Raw genomic sequence first — 22321 nt, forward strand, 5'->3', positions numbered from 1 at the left:
ATAGCGGGAAGTTCTGACTTGTAAGACTACTCTGAGCGAGCAACATAGGCCTTAAAGTCAGGCTTTGTAGGGATGTGCTAAGGTGTGCACTGATCCGACGTAGCTCCCTCAAAATTTCAACAAGGAGAGTAGTAGAGTCCATCCAGGCAAAAGTCTGGGTTATGCTTTAAAGGGGTACCCTCTGGGCTGGCTGGGTGGCTAGGGGGAAGAGCTAACCCAGCCCCCTAGGGAAAGGCCGTGCTGTTCTGGAGCCACTCACCTCACTGCAGGTAATGGCTGAGCAGCAGGGTTGTGTGGATAATGAGAAGGCTACTATGGTCGGGTTGTGCCAACAGCCCGGAGGAGGGGGCTGCAGGTGATGGTTAGCAGGGATGTTCAGTCAACTCAGTGGCCACCCCTGAGACTGGGGAAAATGGCACTGTGTTAGGCTCCCTGTGGCAAAAGGCTCCCGCAGAGGCCACAAGTCCAGTACTAATGACTGGGGCCACACGGTGGCTCAGTGATTAGCCTTGCAGCGCTGGAGTCCTGGTGTTCAAATCCCACCATGGGCAAAAAACCATCTGCAAGAAGTTTGTATGTTCTCCCCGTGTTTGCATGGATTTCCATCCCGTATTCCAAAAAAAGACATACTGATAGGGAAAAATGTACATTGTGAGCTCTATGTGGGGCTCACAATCTACATAAAAAAAAAAAAAAAAAGTCCAGTACTAATGTATCTGGAGCCAAGTCTACACATGGTGCTCTCATTTTGCCAGACTGAGCTGCGACAGGTTCCAGGGACTGGGACCAGGCCCAAGGTGTGGACTGGAGGAGAGAGCAGAGAGAAGGTATACAAGAAGAGTTCAGCACCATCTTGGACTCTTCCTCATGACACCTTGGAGCACTTGGGAAGCTTTTGAATTGCCAGACTGTGAGTCAGTAGCGGGTAAGTTGAGGAGGATTAGGGAGTCCAATGCTATAACACATCCTAAAATGGCCTTGTCTTCTTCTGATATAATCTTTTTCATGTCTGTGACATCAGTACTGTAAGGTCTAAAATACATGTTTCCTTTGTATTTTCACTGAAAAATTCATTTTATGATAACCATTTTAATTTGCCCAAGACAAATCACAAAATATTGGCTCAGTTAAAAACTGAATAATTTGGCTCATAACTAATCGATTCACCCATCTCTGCTTAGCACTCTGATCTCACAGGAGGGAAGATCTGAAGAGGTAGTAGGTGTGGTCAGAGGGATAGCTTAATGCTCCACAGCACCAATGTAAACTTTATAATGAAAGTGACAGTGTGGAGAAAAGTGCATGTCACCAAACATGTGGACCAGAAATTATGGACAAGGACAAAACATGGTTTTCATGGCTGACTGGGTCAATGTCTTGAGTGTCAACAAGCAGACTCCAAAAATGCTACAAGGCCAGATGATAGTGCCACCTGCTTGTGCAGGCCCAGTTCCAGCACCAGGGCTCATCCATCTTCTTTGATGTTGGTTCAATTCCTCCACTCTTGTTTCATGGGTGTAAGATAAAGTGCTGCCATGTGGTTTTAATGCTAATGAGCCTGGATCAGAGGAGCTTCTCTGCTGTATTCTTCAGCACCTATCCTGCTGGATGCAACTACAATTGGGCAGCATTTGTGGCAAAAAATGTAAAAATACTCTTGCTGAATGGCAGTTGGGTCTAATAACACATTGTCCCTGCATGGCACAAGTGTTTTTTTTGGTTGTGTGTCGCTGAAAAAAAAAAAAAAAAATCATAATGTGCATTTCAGGTTTACTTTACTTATGGGGCTAAATGGCTGGACCATCTCTGCCAATGAATGTATTTCTGAATGGAGCTGACGATAGGGAAAATATGTTATTTTAAAATCCAGGACTGGACACTCATGATGGAAGTGTTTCGGCTTCTGAAGTCCTTTGAGGAGTTCACCAAATTTGCTTGCAGGGTGACATCACTCCAGCCCCAGTGATGTTACCCCTTTCTTATAGGAAACAATTATACTCATGCAGAAAGAGATGATTTTTCTCAAAAATCAAATGTTGCTTCTAGTTAGTGCAGAGCAGGGTTCTGGCTGGCTATGACCCTTAAGGCATTAAACTTTGGTCTATTTGTACTGAAAAATAAACATGGACTTTACTCAGAGAAGTGTCAGCAGTTTTGCAACTCGTTTAACTGTTCTCACATAATGCTTGACTGGTTAGTCTAAATTATTGAGGTTTAGAGACCACAGCAAATACTTTGCTCACTAGATCATGGAAAAAAATTCAAATCTAAAGACAATTTCCATTGTTGGTGGTGGATTGGTAAGTAAGCAACAACAACTGAGTATGAATATTGCACCATTTAAATTTTCTTTTTATTTGTTTTGTTGGATTTATTTTGTGGAGCTTATCACCTTAAGGACACATCCAAAAAACAGCTTGAGGCTAAGCTCAAGTAGCGAGTTGCAGCCTAAAACGCTGTGTAAAACATTATGATACAAAAGCATTGTGCTTTTTTCCGTACTGTTTTTCATAGAAAGTCCACAGAGATCTCTGCGAACGTTCGGTCCCGATTTTGCCCCAGCATTTCTGTATGTATAATTGACATATTGCATTTTTCAGAAGCATAAGCTTTTTTTGAAATCACAGCTTTTCTGCTGTGGATTTTTTTCTGCAATGTGATGGAATTAGCCAGATTTTGCTGTATTTTTTTGAGTCAAAAGAAGGAGTGGATTGAGCAGAATGTAGAAGTATTAGAGCTTCCTATATATTTCTCATATGTTTTGTGGCCATTCTTGGCTTTGGCTCAAACAAACCGCAGCAAAATCTGCAACAGGAAGAGCTGCATTTGCACTATATGGGGCCTCACCTTGAGACGGCCCCATATTTCAAAACTGACATGTTATTTTATGTGCCAATAACTTTGAGATGCTTTAACTTGCTCAACTGATTTTAAGTTTGTTTTTTTTTCATGACACATCTACCTCTGATCCTTTGAACACTTTAGACCACATCCTGGGTAACCACTGTCTTCTAAACACCCCTTATACAATTTGCTCCCATTTCTCTGGGTAAAGTCTACCATCTTTTGGCATACCTACCCCTTTCATAAGCTTATGTATACTCTCAATGGCTTTTTTCCCCTTCCTCTGCACAAGGGTCAAGCCAGCCAACTTGAGCTGATTACTGAAGGAAACCCCCATCTTTCCCACTCAATTATTTTTTTTTACACTCACTTTGGCCAGAGAATTTTCCCAGAAAAGACTAAACCAGGGCCAGACAGCAACCTTAGATTACCTGAACAATTAATTTCTGTCTGGGCCCAAAAATGGGTTACTTTCACTTCTACCCAGCCCAACAGCACCAGATGCAAATTTCAACAATCCTTCCTCAATGTCTAAGGGTGTTATTGAACCAATAAATCCCCTTCTGGTTGATCTGGTATGTGGTCTCTCCTGTTTGCCAATTTCATCAGCAACATAAAAAGAGATTCTTTATGATAAAAGTTGTGAGACTATGAAACTCCCTGCCACAGGATATAGTGGTAGTGGATTCATTGTGCAAGTTGAAAAAGAGCCTGGATGCATTTCTTGAATGGAAAAATATTACGGGTTATGAGTGTTAGATTTTGATCCAGAGTATTATACTGATTGCAAGATTTGGAGTCAGGAAGGTTTTTTTTTCCCCTGCAATTGGCATCAGCCTTATGAGATTTTTTTTATTGCCTTCTTCAGGATTAACACTGAAGGACTTAATGGACCTGTGTCTTCATCCATCCTGTTCTATTCTTTAACTATGTAATGATGAATATTATGAATATTGATAACAAAGATGTCTCATGCCAGTACTTTAAGTTAAGATAAATATCAAGTTAAACATGTACAAATAAAAATAGCAAGTACAATAAAAAAAATAAAACTATAAGTAATCAATTAAATATCTCTTGGGGGGTGCATAGGTCATGCACGCTGTCAATATGTAGACAACTCAAGATAATTGTGATGATGTGCACTGAACTTGTTTATCCCATAGCCTTGTTCACTAACTTATATACCTTTCTATAAGATAAGAAATCTGCATTGTCCACATGTATTATGCTTGTTAGTTTGGAATGTGACCTTCCATCCTTGTATCACACAAAATAACCAGTAAGTCTAATACAAAGCTTGAAGTGGAAGAAGCATCAAGATTAATAAAATTAACCCTTTCCAATATAGTCACTAACTTATAAAATCTTGAAATTAAAAAAAAAAAAAAAAAAAAAAAATAAATTACTAAAAATATATTACCCATGGTTATGAGCATGCGGAGGAAGTGGTTTCAAGTGGACCCTGGTGCCTAAAGGTCCTGTGTAACATACAAAGTAAACTTTAAATTATATTCATATTTTATTTATCATTATATTTTATGTTGTGTATTACAGGTTGGAAGTCTAAATGCTTGCTTCTTCGCTAAGAAAGGATTCCTAGTTGAACTTTATGAGGCGCGAGAAGGTCAGTTTGTTTGTATTTTGTTCAAAATACTGTACCTAAATTTACAAAATACATTTTTCTAAAAGTGTAGCATCATGCCTAATGTTATTATATGATACTACCATACTTTCAATGGTACCTAGATCTTATGGTATGTACACATGGCAGATTTGTTGTGGAAATTTCTGAAACTCTCCCATTTATCTGATTGCAGCTTGCATAAATGCATATGCTTGCTACAAAAACAACTTCATTTGTACGCAAGGAAGAGAGTTTTGATCTCAGAAATTTTTGCAACATATAAATAGCGAACCAAAGCTTCAGAAGCGGAATTCAATCTGAATTTCAGGAAATCCTCGATTCGCCAAGAAGCCAGATTTCCTCACACTTCAATGCATCAAATTGCATTTTTTAATAAGATGGCTGCTGCACATGTTAGGACAAGGGGCAGGGAAATCTGGTAATGCGGAATCACCCACAATGCCAAGTGTGCAGCTAATCAGCAGCCAGCCGACCCTGTGATGTCACAGCACTATAAAAAATCCTCTGCCATTTTAGGTTCAGTCATTTCTCATTTCTTAATGCAGGGACCGACTTCCCCAAATGCTAGGGAAAAAGAGTTAGAAAACAATTCAAAACTGCTAGAAGTTCAGGGAAAGGGCATTAGAAACGTAGGGAAAGGATAGGGAGGAATTTAGAGAAGAAATCTGTTAGAACGCCGTTTTAAAGATGTTTATTAGTGGGGAAACAAATAAGGGGCTTATTCGCCAATCTCTTCAAAGTAGAAAATTACAGGCATTTTTGCCCTGTATTAAATTTCCTTATCAAATACATTTTTTTGATCTAACAGTATTTCAGGCAGAGAAGCGACAGGCCATGCACAAGGGAGGGACACAGGCAGGGCCGGCGTCATCACACAGCATAGTCGGGAAAGTGCCAGGGCCCAAAGAGCCTCTGGGTGCCCCCCCGCCACTTGCCCACCCCAGCCGTTGCCTGTCCCGATTTCAGCTCATTGGTGTCCGCCAGACGCTAATGAGCTGAATACATAGGCGATTAAAGCACTAGCTGTCACAGCTCAGTTCCTGCTTTAAGGCTGTGGTCCAGCTTCTGCATTTGTAGGCGCGATGTGATGATGTCACATCGGGCCTACAACTATGTGAGTGGAGTGAGAGCAGAGAGAGCGTCGGGGGAGTGTTGGAAGGTGAATTTAAGTGTTTGTTTTGTGTTAAACATTAAGGTGGAACATAATGAAGGGGGCCCATGAAACGGGGCAAATGAAGGGGGAAGAGAACGGCATGACACTGGGGCAGATGAAGGGGTGGGAGAACGGCATGACACTGGGGCAGATGAAGGGGGGAGAGAACGGCATGACACTGGGGCAGATGAAGGGGGGGAGAACGGCATGACACTGGGGCAGATGAAGAGGGGGAGAACGGCATGAAACTGGGGACAGAGATGGAGGGTGGATATGAAACTGAGGCAAAGGAAGGGTGTATATGAAACTGCGGGAGAGATGGAGGGGGGCATATAATTTACAGGTGACTGTAGGAGGATTATACTGTGTGGGAGCACATGAAAAATGAATGAGAATAGGCGGAGTCAACATAAAAGCGGGGGGAGCCAAATTTTCTGCAACGCACCGCATGTTTTCTCCCTCTTTCTTCTCTTCAAACGTTGGGTGGTATAGCGTAGGTGACACCGCGCTCCTGCTGGTCCTTATGCTCCTGCTCCTCCTAGTCCATCATTGTAGTAATCTAGTAAACCAAAGCAATTTCAAAGAGACAACAGTATGTGTGCACTCATCCAATGGTGCAGAAGCTGAACATGCTCCTGTCCAAGTTTTTGGTGGTGCAGACCCTGTCTTTCTAAGTGTTGGACTCTGCACCTTTCAGAGACATGATTGCTTGAGGTAGTACCAGCTCTGCACAATTATGTGGAACAGAAGGTGGGCCAGTCCTTAAGCCTGACAGTGTCTGCCAAATGCATGGCAGTGCCAATGTTTGGAGCTGTAACTACAGTTAAGGACAATATATGTCCTTTACGGTCCACTGGATGAATGTGGTTCCTGCGCAGACACACCAGATGATGCCTCTTCCACCTCCACATTCTAACGTTGTTGGTCCAGCTACAATGTCTGCCTCATTCTCCACCCTGTACTCAGTCTCCACTGCAGGGAAAATTCACAGTGCTCCTCCACCAGGGCTCAGCAGTGTCACACAATTCTATACCTCGTTTGCCTAGGTGAACAAAGTCACACAGGGGAGGAACTGCTCTGTATCTTCAATCAAGAAATCAAATCCTGGCTTTCTCCAAGACAACTTAAAATCGGAATCATGGTGACCGACAAAGGGAAGAACATAGTGTTGGCCCTGCGTTAATGAAGGCTGAGCCATGCACCCTCCATGGCACACATGTTCGATCTGGTTCTCTAGCATTTCCTTCAGTGTTCCACCAATCCGCAAGACATCTTAAAAATGACAAGGAAACTTTTCATGCACTTCAGCCACTTGTACACTGTCAAGCACACCCTTCTTGAGCTGCAGCGGCAGAATTGTCTCCCACAAAATAGGATGATATGCAATGTTTCCTCCCGTTGGAATTCAATCCTCCATATGTTGGATTGACTATATAAACAGAGAAAAGCCATAAACAAATTCTTGATGATCCAAGCAGACAAAGGTACTCCCCTGAGTACAGTAAACAAAAATAATGTAGGGTACATTAACCCCTTCCCGCCGATGGCATTTTTTGATTTTCGTTTTTCGTTTTTGACTCCCCTCCTTCTAAACCCCATAACTTTTTTATTTCTCCGCTCCCAGAGCCATATGAGGTCTTAATTTTTGCGGGACAAATTTTTCTTCATGATGCTACCATTAATTATTCTATATAATGTACTGGGAAGCAGGAAAAAAATTCAGAATGGGGTGGATTTGAAGAAAAAATGCATTTCTGCGACTTTCTTACGGGCTTTGGTTTTACGGCGTTCACTGTGCAGCCAAAATGACATGTCCCCTATATTCTGTGTTTCGGTACGGTTCCAGGGATACCAAATTTATATGGTTTTATTTACATTTTGACCCCTAAAAAAAATTCCAAAACGGTGTTAAAAATTTTTTTTTCTAAAAGTTGCCATATTCCGACGGCCGTAACTTTTTTATACATAGGTGTACGGGGATGCATAGGGCGTCTTTTTTTGCGGGGCCGGGTGTACTTTTTAGTTCTACCATTTTCGGGAAATGTTATTGCTTTGATCACTTTTTATTCAAATTTTTATCAGAATCAAAACAGTGAAAAAACGGCGGTTTGGCACTTTTGACTATTTTTCCTGCTACGGCGTTTACCGAACAGGAAAAATATTTTTATAGATTTGTAGAGCGGGCGATTTCGGACGCGGGGATACCTAACATGTATATGTTTCACAGTTTTTAACTACTTTTATATTTGTTCTAGGGAAAGGGGGGTGATTTGAACTTTTAATACTTTTTATATTTTTTTATATTTTTTTTTACTTTTTTTTTTTTTTTTGCATTTATTAGACCCCCTAGGGGTGTTGAACCCCAGGGGGTCTGATCACTAATGCAATGCATTACAATGCTAATGCATTGCAATGCATTGCAAAAAATCATCATCTCTTTTGCAGGCTGCATAGACCAGCCTGCAAAAGAGAGAATTTGCAGACCGGCTGGGAGCCTTTAACAAGGCTCTCGGCTGTCATGGCAACATGACGTCGGCCCTGGAGCATGCTCCAGGAGCCGGCGATCCCTGCCAAAATGGCGGCGCCCATGCGCCGCCGGGAAAATGGCGCCTCCGGCGCCTTTGACAGCAGCGCCGGAGGGGTTAATGCCTCCGATCGGTCCGGGGACCGATCGGAGGCATTAGAGCCGGTTGTCTACTGCTTAAAGCAGTAGACACCCGGCGGCTATGACGGCTGCCCGGCTCCCGGGCGGTCGCCATAGTTACAGACCCGACACACGCCGTACTATTACGGCGCATGTCGGGAAGGGGTTAAAATATAACTTTTATTAAAAAGTCAATAAAAAGTAACTTGAATAGCCAAGTGTGATAATTAAAGTAGGGAGTTTCAAAGTGGTTGCTAGAACGAATAGTGTGGTGTGGTGTAGGGTACACTAAAGGTGTATAGTCGACCCACACCAGGCTAATAGAATAGATATGCACTAGAGATGAGCTAATGGCGTTCGATCAAATTGGTATTCGATCGAATATCAGGCAGTTTGAGGTATTCGATTCCAATCGAATACCACATGGCAAACGCACTAAAAATTTGTATCCCCTCCCACCTTCTCTGGCGCTTTTTTTGCACCAATAACTGTGCAAGGGAGGTGGGAAAGGAACTACGACAACGATGGCATTGAAAGAAAAAAAAAAATCGGAAAAAGTAATTGGCTGGCTAAATCAGGTGACCTCCACTTTATACGAATGGTGGATTTCAGATTCGGTTCATATGAGACTGAACTATGTGACTGTAAGACAGGGATAGATGTACTGGCAGGGTTAGCTAGGAAATAGCTTTATTGAGGTAGGAATGTTACTCAAACAGCTATTTGGGGCTCTATCTCGTGGCAGCACATTATATGCTAGTCAGGATCCCTGTCAGCTTGCGTTATGTGGGAGCTGACTTTTTCTCATAGGAATGCATTGACCAGCATTGATTGGCCGAATGCCATACAGTGTACAGCATTCGGGCAATCAACGCTGGTTCTGCCAGAGGAGGCGGAGTCTAAGATCGGTCCACTGCAGTCTCCATTGTGGTCTGATCTCAGATATAGCAGAGTTTTTTTTTTTTTTTATGTAGATTGTGAGCCCCACATAGAGCTCACAATGTACATTTTTTTCCCTATCAGTAAGTCTTTGGAAAATGGGATGGAAATCCATGCAAACACAGGGACAATATACAAACTCCTTGCAGATGGTTTTTTGCCCTTGGAGGGATTTGAACAGCAGGACTACAAAGCTGCAGTGCTAACCACTGTGGCCCCTTGAGATGTAGCAGAGTTGACACAGTGCTGCTACATCTCAGGTATAGCAGAGCTGACTTTTTCCCATAGGAATGCATTGACCAGTGTTGATTGACCAAATGCCATACAGTGTACAGCATTCGGTCAATCAATGTTGGCCAATGCATTCATATGGGAAAAAGTCAGCTCCCACATTATTAATGGCATAATACAAGGACTTGGGCATGTTAGATGCCCCCAGGCATGCTTCCCCTGCTGTCCCAGTTGCATTCCAGAGGTGTTGTCATCATTTGCTGAGGTGTTGTCATCATTTGCTGAGTTATCATAGTGGACTTGGTGACTCTCCTGGGTCAAATAGTGGTTTCCCCTGAAACAAATCTTTTTTTCCCATAGACTATAATGGAATTCGATATTCGTTTGAATAGTCGAATATTGAGGGGCTATTCGAAACGAATATTGAATATTTCACTGTTTGCTCATCTCTAATATGCACTATAGCTTTGGTGTTTGTGGACCAACACTGTAGAGGGTGTGACAATTGGGGGTAATTTAGCATCAAAGGTAAGATTTACAGATGTGTTGGTGGCGCTGGGTGCCAAATAAACAGCAGATCAGGTGGTGCAAACCAAAATAAGTGGCTTTATTCAGCTTACAAAAAGGAACAAAAACAACAAACAGCCTAACCCACACACAGGGCAATACCTTACTTCTTGAACTCTCACTAACCTATTGGGGCAAGATACTCTGAGGTTTCTTCTTACCAGTCTGGCTTAAAGTCCTTTCTGGAATCCAGTCCTCTTGGGACAGACCTCTTGTCTGTCTCTAACTGGTCCACCTTCCACCTGCTCCTGCAGGTCACAAGCAACACTTCCTCTCTTGAGTTGGGCTCCTTTTAGATTCCAGTCTTCTTGGGACAGACCTCCTGTCTGTCTCCAACTGGTCCAGTCCACCTGCTCCTGCAGGTCACCATATCATTATGATGCCATCTTCACTCTGTCAGGGAGGCTCTACTGGACTTGTATAAGCATTTAACAGAACAGGTTCTGTAGAAATTTTTTTTTTTTTTTTTGTATGTAGATTGTGAGCCCCACATAGAGCTCACAATGTACATTTTTCCCTATCAGTATGTCTTTTTTGGACTATGGGATGGAAATCCATGCAAACACGGGGAGAACATACAAACTCCTTGCAGATGGTTTTATGCCCTTGGCGGGATTTGAACACCAGGACTCCAGCGCTGCAAGGCTGCAGTGCTAACCACTGAGCCACCGTGTGGCCCCGTTCTGTAGAAATTTGTGTGGAATTAGCAGGCGAGGGTGTCAAAGGAGTGCACTCTTTCATGCTACAATAGGATCTTGAGCCTCTGCATGGTTGTTTATACCTGGCACTAACATCAATGTGTAAGGCTGAGTTCACACTTGAGTTAGTTGGTCAGTTTTGGCCCCTGTAACTGGCCAAATAAGTGAAGTTTACAGTGGTTGTAAGAGCAAAGCAATTACAATATAATAGATTGTGATGGGAAAAATGAGAGACCTCATTCTGAGAGGGTAAGTGTGTAGTGTAATGAGTTTTTTTAAGCTACCTGGTGACTTTGATCATGCAACAGGAGTCACGGGCAAAGTCACTGTCATTGTTGTGTAGTCCTGTACCTTCTATACTAATGTATGGTAAGTAATGGAGGATTATGTAGATAATCTGTTTTCCCATAGTCCAAACAGCAGCACAACAGATGGGGTATTCCTGCTTCTGCACGCAATTAGGACAGGTGGAACTTTTGCTCAATCAATAACCTCCCCTATAAGAGGTCACCAGACCTCCCCCTCCACGTGTTAATTATAAAGTATAAATTTCTGAAATCCTTCAGACTGTAAAAACAAATCAAATATAGGGAGGGAGCTTTGTGCTGCTGTTTGGACTATGGGAAAACAGATTATCTACATAATCCTCCATTCCCCATACGTCCAACACAGCAGCACAACAGATGGGGAGGTAGCAAGAAAAATCCCCCTAGGGTGGGACTTCCTGACATACTGACGTCAAAACTGAGCAACCAAAGCCAGTCGCCTCCTTGCTAAACTTATCTAGTCTGTAATGCCTAACAAAAGTTAGGTGGGAGCTCCAGGTTGCCGCCGCACAGATTTGGTCGAGAGAGACTGCATGCCTCTCTGCACAAGAGGCGGCAACTGCTCGGATAGAATGAGCCCTCACAAACTCAGGCGGTGATAGTCCCTGGGTATTGAACGCCAGAGAGATGGCTCCTTTGATCCATCGCGCCAAAGTTGTTTTGGATGCTCTACATCCTTTGTATCTACTTGCAAAATTTATTAGTAGGTTCTCCGCCTTCCTAAAGGACCTGGAACGTTCCAGGTAGATCTGCAAGGTCCTTTTCAGATCTAGGGTATGCCACCTCTCCTCCTCTAGAAAGGCAGGGGATGCAAAAAATGTAGGTAAAGTAATTAAATGGTTAATATTTTGTCCTGAAGGGACCTTCGTTATAAATCCCGGAAGGTATCTTAACTGTACCCTGTCTGGGAAAAACAACAGATAGGGTTCAGAGGCTGCCAGCGCCTTCAATTCCCCTGTACGTTTAGCCGACATGACGGCTAGCAGAAACGCCACTTTGTATGTAAGCAACTTCAACCTCACATCTTGTAGGGGTTCAAAGGGGGGCCCACAAAGCCCCTGTAGTACCGTGGCTAAGTCCCATTGCGGGACTGGGACCTGAACCGAAGGTCGGAGCCTAGTGGCCCCTTTCAGGAATTGATTTATCAACGGATTCTGAGAGAATCTGACCCCTAGTACGGCTGAGAGGGCAGCTACGTGTACCTTTAGTGTTGCTGGGGTGAGACCCTTCTCCAGCCCATTCTGCATGAACTCCAATATTGACTCTATCGGTGTCAATGGGCGCTGTTTCTCCGGGCACCATTGCTGGTAAATTCTCCCGATTCTTAAGTAACTCCGATTTGTAGATTCTGCCCTCGAATAAGCCAAAGTTGTTCTCACGGCCTGTGACAATCCGTCATGTCCGTATATGGTGCGGTCAACCTCCAGGCTGTCAGGTTGAACCTCTTCAAGTTCTGGCATAGCCGCTTGTTTTGGGTTACCAGGTTGTGAAGAAGTGGAAGCCTCCAGTAATTCCCTCGACTCATCTGTATGAGGTGGGTAAACCATGCCCTCTTCGGCCAGAACGGGATGATGGCAATCACCGACACCTGGTCTTGTCTGATCTTGGCCAATACCTTCGAAATCATGGGAAGTGGAGGGAAGATGTATGCCAGCCTGAACCTCCAAGGTATTGATAGGGCATCTACTGCCAAGGGGTTGTCCTCCTGGTAGAGGGAACAGAACCTCTACACCTTGGCATTGTATTGGGTGGCCATCAGATCCACCTCGGGGAGACCCCACATCCGAGTTAGTTGCCAAAACACTTCTTGGTTGAGAGACCACTCGCCTGACACTGCTTCTCCCCTGCTGAGCTGGTCTGCCAGCACGTTCAGGTGTCCCCTTATATGCACCGCATTTGAGGTGGCTTAGGTTTCTCTCTGCCCAGGCAAAGATCTGATCCGTCAGTTTGAGAAGAGAGGTGGACCTTGTCCCACCCTGTTTGTTCAAATAAAGGACAACTGTAATGTTGTCTGACCTGATCTTTACCGCCTTGCCGCGAAGCTCCTGGGTGAAGTAAAGCAGGGCTTGATACACTGCCCGCAGTTCGCGCCAATTTGATGACTGGATCATCTCCGATTGGCTCCATGTCCCTTGTGCCAGGGTCTCCCCCAAATGCGCTCCCCATCCGACAAGGGAGGCATCTGTTGTCAACAGGGTCCAGTCGGGCTGGACCGTGGACATCCCATCTTTCAGTTGGGACCACCATCGTAGTGATCGACGGGTACTGATGGTCAACTGGATAGGCTTCTTCAGCCCTGAGGGGCTGCGGCTCCAGACCTTGAGGATCTCGCTCTGTAGTGGCCTCATATGCCATAGTGCCCATGGCACTGCATCCGCAGTTGCTGACATTAGACCTAGGACCTTCATTGCGGTTCTTATTTGAACCTTCCGTGTGACCGCCAGATGTTGCACCGCCCGACAAATCTTCTCCTTCCGAGCCTGAGGAAGAGATATCTCCATCCTCTGAGAATCCACAATGAATCCCAGGAACTGGATTCTGGTGGTGGGGACAATTGTTGATTTGCTCCAATTGATCATCCAGCCTAATTCCTCTAGGAAGGTAACTGTGGTCCTTAAGTGGGCAGCAAGAACCTCTGCTGAGTGGGCCTTTAACAGCCAATCGTCTAGGTATGGTATAATAAACACCCCCTGGAGCCGGAGAGCTGCAACGACCGGAGCCACCACCTTTGCCACCAAATCCCGAACGGAACAGCTGTGAACTGTAGGTGACACAGAGTACTGTTCAGCACAACCGCGATCCTCAAGAACCTCCTGTGTGGCGGAAAAATCGGGACGTGCAAATAGGCGTCCCTTAGATCCAGGGTGACAAAACTGTCTCCCTGCTGCAGAAATGGTATCACAGACCTGATAGTTTCCATCCGGAAACGAGACTTGAGGACATGCTGGTTGAGAGACCTTAGGACGACCACCATCCTCCATCCCCCTGATGTCTTGGGGACCAAAAACACTGGAGAATACACTGCGGTCGACCATTCTGCCAGAGGAACTGGCTCTAGAGCGCCTTTGTCCAGGTATTCCTGAACGGTGTTCTCTAGAAGGATCTGCTTCTGACCGAATAAAAAAGAGACACAAACTTTATTTCGTAGCCCATCTGCACGAGCTGGAGGACCCATGGGTCCTGAATGAGACGACCCCATGCTGCTGTGAAATGAGCCAGCCGACCTCCCACTGGTAAGGGAAGTCTCTGTATGTAACACAGAATGGAGTTGCTCCTGCCTGTATTTCATAGTCCAATATTGTGCATATAGTGTTCTTTGAGGACCTTTGATGACATCACAGGCCCTTCAGCCGCCCCATAGGATCACTCTAAGCGGTGGGAGGAGCTACACGGCATGTTGCATGTGAAACCCCGCCCACCAAATGACGCAAGAAACCAGGAAGAAAGAAGAAGATTTTACAGCAGTGAAGACTGGTGAGTATGTGACGTGGGAATACCCCTTTAAGGTACTACAACTATGACTAATGGCTTCAAAAATAATTGAGCCTTGCTGGACTTTTCTGCGACTAGAAGTCAAAGTCATAGCACCATTTGGGTCACAATGCAACTTAATTCAATTACTCTAGCAAAAGAATTGCAGAGCAAAATAGTCACATTCAGGGGGCCACAGTCAAAGTCTCCTTTTGGTCCTAGCCTTACTATTGAAAATAAGCCAGAATTCTGGCATAACTCTCAGAAAAAAAAAAAAAAAAAAAAGTATAAAAACCTGGCATACATTCCTTATGCCACATTTTTTTAAAAACAGTTTTAGACATGTTCTGACACGTTCATCTGAAAGAAGGTCAAGGTTATTCTAGGAAAAATCACTGTGCAACAAAAATGCAGTATCACTAAATCTGCCCCATTGGACCTTGTTTATTAATCTTTTCCTGCACTTTCATGTAAATCAAGGAATGCGGATAGTTACCGCATCCCCATATACATGTTCGAGTTGGTGATCGAGCAGGCTTAGAACCAGAGCCCATGTGATGACTTCGAGGGACCACCTGTAACAGACTGACTGCAACAGTCGGGACAGTAATAACAATAATTCCCGCTGTTTAACCTTTAAGATGCTGCGGTCAATAGCGACCACAATATCTTAGGCGTAGGTCGGTGAAACTGACACCCCCATCGGCCCCCAAAGAGTGATTGTGGGGTGCCAATGGGTTGCTATGGCAAGCGGGGCCTTTGTTAGGCCCCCATGATTGCCATCATAGACTTTTTATTAGGACTGCTAGCAGTGGCGTAACTAGGAATGGCGAGGCCCCATGGTGAACTTTTGACATGGCCCCGACCGACACAGAAGACCCAACCGAACCCCCTCCCCCCCACATTCCTGCCTCAAAGTGGCCCCTGCACACACTATTATGCCCCATAGTGGCCCCTGCACACAGTATTATGCCCCAGAGTATAATAATCGGAGACCGAGGGGGGGATACAAACATAACTTCAGTGACATCACATGACCCACATCAGAGACGTCATTGAAATAGACCCGAAGCCTGTCTGGAACCTGGAGAGGTAAGCAACATTGTTTTTTTTATGTTCTCTTACCTCTCCCAGTCCTCTGATCATCAAGCGAAAAGACCCCTGAGTATAATAATAGTGTTTGTGGGGCCTGCGGCATCCTGCCAGGATCGGTAAGTAAATAAGGCCCATTACCGGCTGGAGTATGCCAGCCAGCAACGACCTATTAAGAGTAGAGATGAGCGAACACTAAAATGTTCGAGGTTCGAAATTCGATTCGAACAGCCGCTCAATGTTCGTGTGTTCGAACGGGTTTCGAACCCCATTATAGTCTATGGGGAACAGATACTCGTTAAGGGGGAAACCCAAATCCGTGTCTGGAGGGTCACCAAGTCCACTATGACACCCCAGGAAATGATGCCAACACCTCTGGAATGACACTGGGACAGCAGGGGAAGCATGCCTGGGGGCATCTAACACACCAAAGACCCTCTATTACCCCAACATCACTGCCTAACAACTACACACTTTCCACATTCAAAAAAACCTCTATCAAAGTGGGAAAATACCTGGAAACCTTCTTTACTCCCCAAATGGATGGACACAAACCCCAATTTAAGCTCAACAAACAGTAACAACCACCCCTTTAAATCACGTTCCCCATGACAACCACAAATGGAATAGGCAATGGGAATTCCAAAAGCCCTCACCCTTAACTGTCATTTTGAGTGTGTGTGTGTGTGTGTGTGTGTGTGTGTGTGTGTGTGTGTGATGTGGTAAGACCTTCCAAAATTCACTTTTCTAGCCCTTAACATGAGCCCTTCCAAACAAAGTTACATGACCTTAAGCTGAGCTACCAGCAGAGATTGAGGCCCTTGGCATGAGTAGAGCCTTGCACCAGCAGTGTTTTTGGCACTTAGGGTGAGTTGAGCCTTGTACCAGCGTGTGTCCCTTAACATCAGGCGGGCCCTAAGTTCTGCGCTTTGCACAAAAGTTCCACATTAACTAGGCTGAATGGTACAAAGATTAGTAGGCCCGAGAACCAGGAACAGGTCTTGCAATGGCTGTCGGATAACGCTTAAAGCACATTGTCCACCAGCCAGTCAGCCTCTACCTCCTCTTACCCAACAGTCTTGTCCTCCTTCCACCCAAAATTCCCAATCTTCTCAGAACAATAACCCCAACTGTCCCTGCTCCCCAGAGCTGTTCTCCCTTCCTTTGACTGTACCGCAACCTGCCCCTCCATTTCGCGATTCCACGGACCTAACAGACGAGTATCTGTGTCCAGATGCTCAAACACTAGAGTCTCCTCCATTCCATCTCCGGTCGATTTGGTGGCGGATGACCAGCAACCCACCCTCATCGACGACGATGAGACGCAGTTGCTGTCAGGGCAGCCAGTTGACATGCGCATTGTGCAGGAGGAGGAGGCGAGACAGGAGTTGGAAGAGGAGGTGGTGGACGACGAGGACACCGACCCCACCTGGACAAGGCAGATGTCAAGCTGGGAAAGTAGTGTGGATGTTGAGGCAGGTGCAGCACCAAAAAGGGTAGCTAGAGGCAGAGACATGTCCAGAGGCAGAGGTCAGCTGCTTTGCCGAAGCCAGGCCAGACCCGGAATGTCCGAAGATGTTCCCTTTTGTACCCAGCCCAGAAAAACTCCCCCATCGAGGGCACGTTTCTTGAAGGTGTAGAGTTTTTTCAAGGAATGCGCCGAGGACAGATATAGTGTCGTCTACACAATTTGCCTCTCGAAATCGAGTAGGGGCCCTGAGAAGAGCAACCTGTCCACCACTTCAATGCACCGTCATTTGGAATCCAAGCAATGGAATCAGTGGCAGGCAGCAACGGCAGGACAAACGTCGCCCGCCGTTCATGCCACTGCCTCTGCTCACAGTGCTGGCGATGCACTCCAGAGGACGAGCCAGGACATCACTTCATCTGCCTCCGCCACTTTGTTGACTTCTCCCTCATCCTCCCCTGTTTCTGTCTTATCTCCTTCTCCTGCACCATCAAAGGCACCATCAGGCGCTTCTTTACAACAACCCACCATCTCTCAGACATTGGAGCGCCGGCAGAAATACACCGCTAACCACCCACCCACGCAAGCCTAGAACGCCAACATCGCTAAACTGCTGGCCCAGGAGAGGTTGGCGTTCCGGCTTGTTGAAACTCCCGCCTTCCCGGACCTGATGGCAACTGTGGCACCTCACTATGCCGTCCCTAGCCGTCTCAACTTCTCCCGGTGTGGCGTCCCCGCCTTGCACCAGCACGTGTCACTCAACATCAGGTGGGCCCTTAGTTCCGCGCTTTGCTGCAAGGTCCACTTGACCACCGACACTTGGACAAGCGCCTGTGGTCAGGGATGCTGCAGTGCTTATCTTTAATGACAGGCAGGGTGAATGTGGTGGAGTCTGTTCCCCGGGTGCAAACTGGGGTGGCCTATCTCTTCTCCCAGGCCAAAATTCATGGCAGGAGTAGACTGAAACCCTACGACGCTGCAACCTCCACCACAGCTACTAGCGGCAAACGCTAAAACACTGGTGTGGGGAGACGTCAGCAGGCGGTGCTGAAGCTCATCAGCTTGGGGGACAGACAGCACAGTGCCTCCGAGGTCAGGGATGCCATCCTGGCTGAGATGGCATTTTTTTTTCCCTGCTACACCTGGGGCCTGGCATTTTTACGCCTGTGATAATGGCTGGAACCTGGTAGCGGCTCTGGAGCTTGCCAGCCTCCAACACGTTCCATGTTTGGCCCACGTCTAACCTAGTGGTGCAAAGTTTTTTAAAAACATACCCAAATGTACCGAAGCTACTGTTGAAAATGCGGCGCTTGTGCGCCCACTTTTGCAAGTGCACAGGAGTCGCTGCTAGCCTAAAAACACTCTAGCAAGGCCTACATCTGTCCAAACACAGGCTGTTGTCCGTCATTCACACACGCTGAAACCCTACAATACCATATCTTGAGCAGGGTGTGTGAGCTGCACAGACCTTTGATGGAGTTCCATCTACAAAACCCAAGGGTTCCTCAAAGTCAGCAACCAAAGTTTCTGCACCATGAGTTTCCAGGGGTGGCAGAGTTATGGCTAGGGGAAGAGGCATGGATAGGGATGATGTCTAGGGGCAAAAGCAGTGTGGATGTGTGAGGCAAGCTAAGCAGGAAAAACTGGGGGTACAAGCTAAGGCATGGACTGGGGTGATGTCTAGGGGCAAAAGCAGTGTGGATGTGGAGGCAAGCTAAGCAGGAAAAACTGGGGATACAAGCTAAGGCATGGACTGGGGTGATGTCTAGGGGCAAAAGCAGTGTGGATGTGGAGGCAAGCTAAGCAGGAAAAACTGGGGGTACAAGCTAAGGCATGGACTGGGGTGATGTCTAGGGGCAAAAGCAGTGTGGATGTGGAGGCAAGCTAAGCAGGAAAAACTGGGGGTACAAGCTAAGGCATGGACTGGGGTGATGTCTAGGGGCAAAAGCAGTGTGGATTTGGAGGCAAGCAAAGCAGGGAAAATGGTGGCTAGAGGCAAAGGGATGTCTATAGGCAGCAAGGGCAAAGATGCAAAACTCTCCCGTTTCAAGAATTTTCCTGACTTGTTTCCCCACAAAACATTCCTGGGAGGAGGGCTGAAACACCACCCTCCTCCTCCTCCGCTGTTAGATTTACCCCAGCTACGAGCTGAAAACGCTGCAACACTGGTGTGGGGAGACGTCAGCAGGCTGGGCTGAAGCTCATCAGCTTGGGAGACGGACAGCACACTGCCTCTGAGGTCAGGGATGCCATCCTGGATGAGATGGCAATTTGTTTATCCCCGCTGCCCCTGGGGCCAGGTTTTTTAGCTTGTTGGAGGGCTCTGGAGCTTGCCAGCCTCCAACACGTTCCATGCCTGGCCCACATGTTCAATGTAGTGGTGCAATGATTTTTAAAAACATACCCCAAATTAGCTGAGCTAAGGGTGAAAGTGCGGCACTTGGACACCCACTTTCCCAAGTCTACAGTACCTGGAGCTAGCCGCAATACACTCCAGCAAGGCCTACATCTGCCTGAAGCACCTACTGTTGTGCGAGGTCACCACACGCTCTAACCCTAGATACCGTATGTTGAGCAGGGTGTGTGAGCAGCAGAGACCTTTGATGGAGTACCAGCTACAAAACCCAAGGGTTCCTCAGAGTCAGCTCCCTCACTTTCTGCACCATGAGTTTCCATGGGTGGCAGACTTATGGCTAGAGGCACAGGCATGGATAGGGGTGATGTGTAGGGGCAAAAGCAGTGTGGATGTGGAGGCAAGCTAAGCAGCAAAAACTGGGGGTACAAGCAGCCGGTGGCATCATCACTGACAAGCACAGCTGTCTGTCAGCTGACAGGCTGACTTTCACCAAAATGAACAGACAATGGATAGACTCATCATATACATGTCAGTTACATGACAAATTTAGTGCAATTTGCAAGTCCAAGATGGGTTGGAGATCCTCAGAGAGGAATCTCACCACCTCTTGCGGGTGCCATCATTTGGAAGGCAAGCCCTGGGCTCAGTGGGTGAGAGCAAGCGCAGGATAATCGTCGTTTGGCCTGGCGGCCACTGCCTCTCCCACTGTTGACAGGGCTGGCGCTGCAGTCCAGACCAGCAGCCAGGACACCTCCACATCTGCCTCTGACACTTTGGGGAGTTCACCCTCATCCTCACCTTTTCCTGCCATTTCTCCTTTTTCCCGCGCCATCATGTGCCTCTTCCCAGCAACTCCCCATCTCCCAAGCCTTTCATTTCATGCTAAAGTACAGCGCAACCCACCCACATGCCCAAGGCTTCAACGGCCTCATCTCAAGAAATCTGGCCCAGGAGATGTTGGAATCCCGGCTGGGGGACACTCTGCCCTTTTTGGGCAGAGTGTCTACTGCGCCACCGCACTGTGCCGTCCACACCAGCACTTTCCCCCAAACATGAGGCGGTCCCTAAATTCAGCGCTTAGCCCTAAAGTTCCATGTGACCAGTTACGAATGGACAAGTGCATGCGGACAGGGACGCTACCTTTCAATTTGGGCACAGTGGTTGAATGTAGTTGAGGCGTGGACCGGGTCGCAAAATGTGGTGGCCTGACTTGTCTCCCCACACAACATTCCTGGGAGGAGGGCTGAAACACCACCCTCCTCCGCTGTTAAATTGACCCCAGCTACGAGCTGGAAACGCTGCAACACTGGTGTGGGGAGACGTCAGCGGGCCGTGCTGAAGCTCATCAGCTTGGGGGCCAGACAGCACACTGCCTACAAAGTGAGTCATGCCATCCTCGATGAGACGGCAATGTGGTTTTTGCCACTGCACCTGGGCCCAGGCATGTTGTCATGTGTGATAATGGCCGTAACCTGGGATTGGCTCTGTAGCTTGGCAGCCTGCAACATATTCCATGCCTGGGCCACGTTTTTAACTCATTGCTGCTAATCTTTTGAAAAAGGTACCCCAATGTTCCTGAGCTACTGGTGAAAGTGTGGCGCTTGTGCGGATAGTTTTTAAAGTGTATAGTTGCCGCTGCTAGCCTCTATGCACTCCTACAACGCCTGTACCTGCTGGAACAACGGCTGTTGTGCGACGTCTCCACACTGCTGGCACTAAACATATCATGTGTTGAGCAGAGTGTGTGAGCAGCACAGACCTTTGATGTAGTTCCAACTCCAAAACCCTCGGGTTCGTCAAAGTCAACTCCCTCAGTTGCTCAACCATGAGTGGCCATGGGTGGCAGACTTATGTGAAATCCCATCCCATCCATTGCACTGGACACGAAACATTAGCATGCGCTCAGCACAACTTCGGATATGGCAGATGCGTTAAGCAGGGTGCAGGGTACAACACAGACCAGGCCCGAGCACCAGGAACAGGTGTTAGAAATACTGCAGCATCTGCCATTTCCTTCCAATTTTGGGGTTTTGGACCCGCCACCGACTTGTCTGGACCTAAGTGGGGATCATGAGACACAGTTGCCATCAAGGCAAGCTGTGGTCATGTGCGGTTTGCAGTAAGGGGGCAGTGCGCAATTGGAAGAGGAGTTGGTGGATGACGAGGCCACCGACCCCACATGGACAGGGGTGATGTCTAGGGGCTAAAGCAGTGTAGATGTAGAGGGAAGCTAAATCAACAAAAAACCTGGGTAGAAGCAAAGGCATAAACTGGGGTGATGTTTAGGGGTGAAAGCAGAGTAGATGTGGAGGGAAGCTAAGCAGCAAAAACAGTGGGTAGAAGCAAAGGCATGCAAAACTCTACCCTGTTGGAAGACTTATTCCTAGGTCTGGAACACGTTAATGGCCCCCCTGGACAAATTACTGCCACTCAGGGGCCTAGTGTCACCAGGAGGGACAAGTATAGGCGCATGTTGTGGGAATACCTGGCCGACACCAGCTCTGTCCTCTCCGATCCCTCTGTGCTCTACAGCCTAAACTTATTTTCTCATCTTTTTTTCTGAACTGCACATCTCTTGCCTGCTTCCTTTGGGATCTTAGAAATGGTGGTCCACTTCCACAGATGGTAACTTCAATAGACAGTGTAACGGGAGTAGCTGAGGGATCGCTGTCTTAACCACTTTTTGGCACAAAATTAACTTCCAAAGCCAAATATGGTGCAAGTATATGATGCAAGGACACCTACACACCTATCTCTGACACATTGGGGAGTTCACCCTCATGCGCCCTTTTGGCCTGCACCATCATGCGCCTCTTCCCAGCCACTCCACATTTCCCAAGCTTTTCATTGCAGGCAGAAGTACAATACAACCCACCCCCATGCC

The 22321-nt window shown here is 46.7% G+C and overlaps 1 protein-coding gene across 1 annotated transcript in view; it reads left to right on the forward strand.

Annotated features, from left to right (window-relative positions):
- The first annotated feature begins 2249 nt into the window (after positions 1 to 2249).
- Positions 2250 to 22321, forward strand: part of KMO (kynurenine 3-monooxygenase) — a 525463-nt gene continuing 505391 nt past the window's right edge. The window contains exons 1-2 of the mRNA XM_075269516.1: positions 2250 to 2300; positions 4402 to 4471. Coding sequence (XP_075125617.1) covers positions 2250 to 2300; positions 4402 to 4471 — 121 coding nt within the window. The remainder of the gene's footprint in view (positions 2301 to 4401; positions 4472 to 22321) is intronic.

The sequence above is a fragment of the Leptodactylus fuscus genome, chromosome 3 (genome assembly GCF_031893055.1).
Source record: "Leptodactylus fuscus isolate aLepFus1 chromosome 3, aLepFus1.hap2, whole genome shotgun sequence".
Taxonomy (NCBI): domain Eukaryota; kingdom Metazoa; phylum Chordata; class Amphibia; order Anura; family Leptodactylidae; genus Leptodactylus; species Leptodactylus fuscus.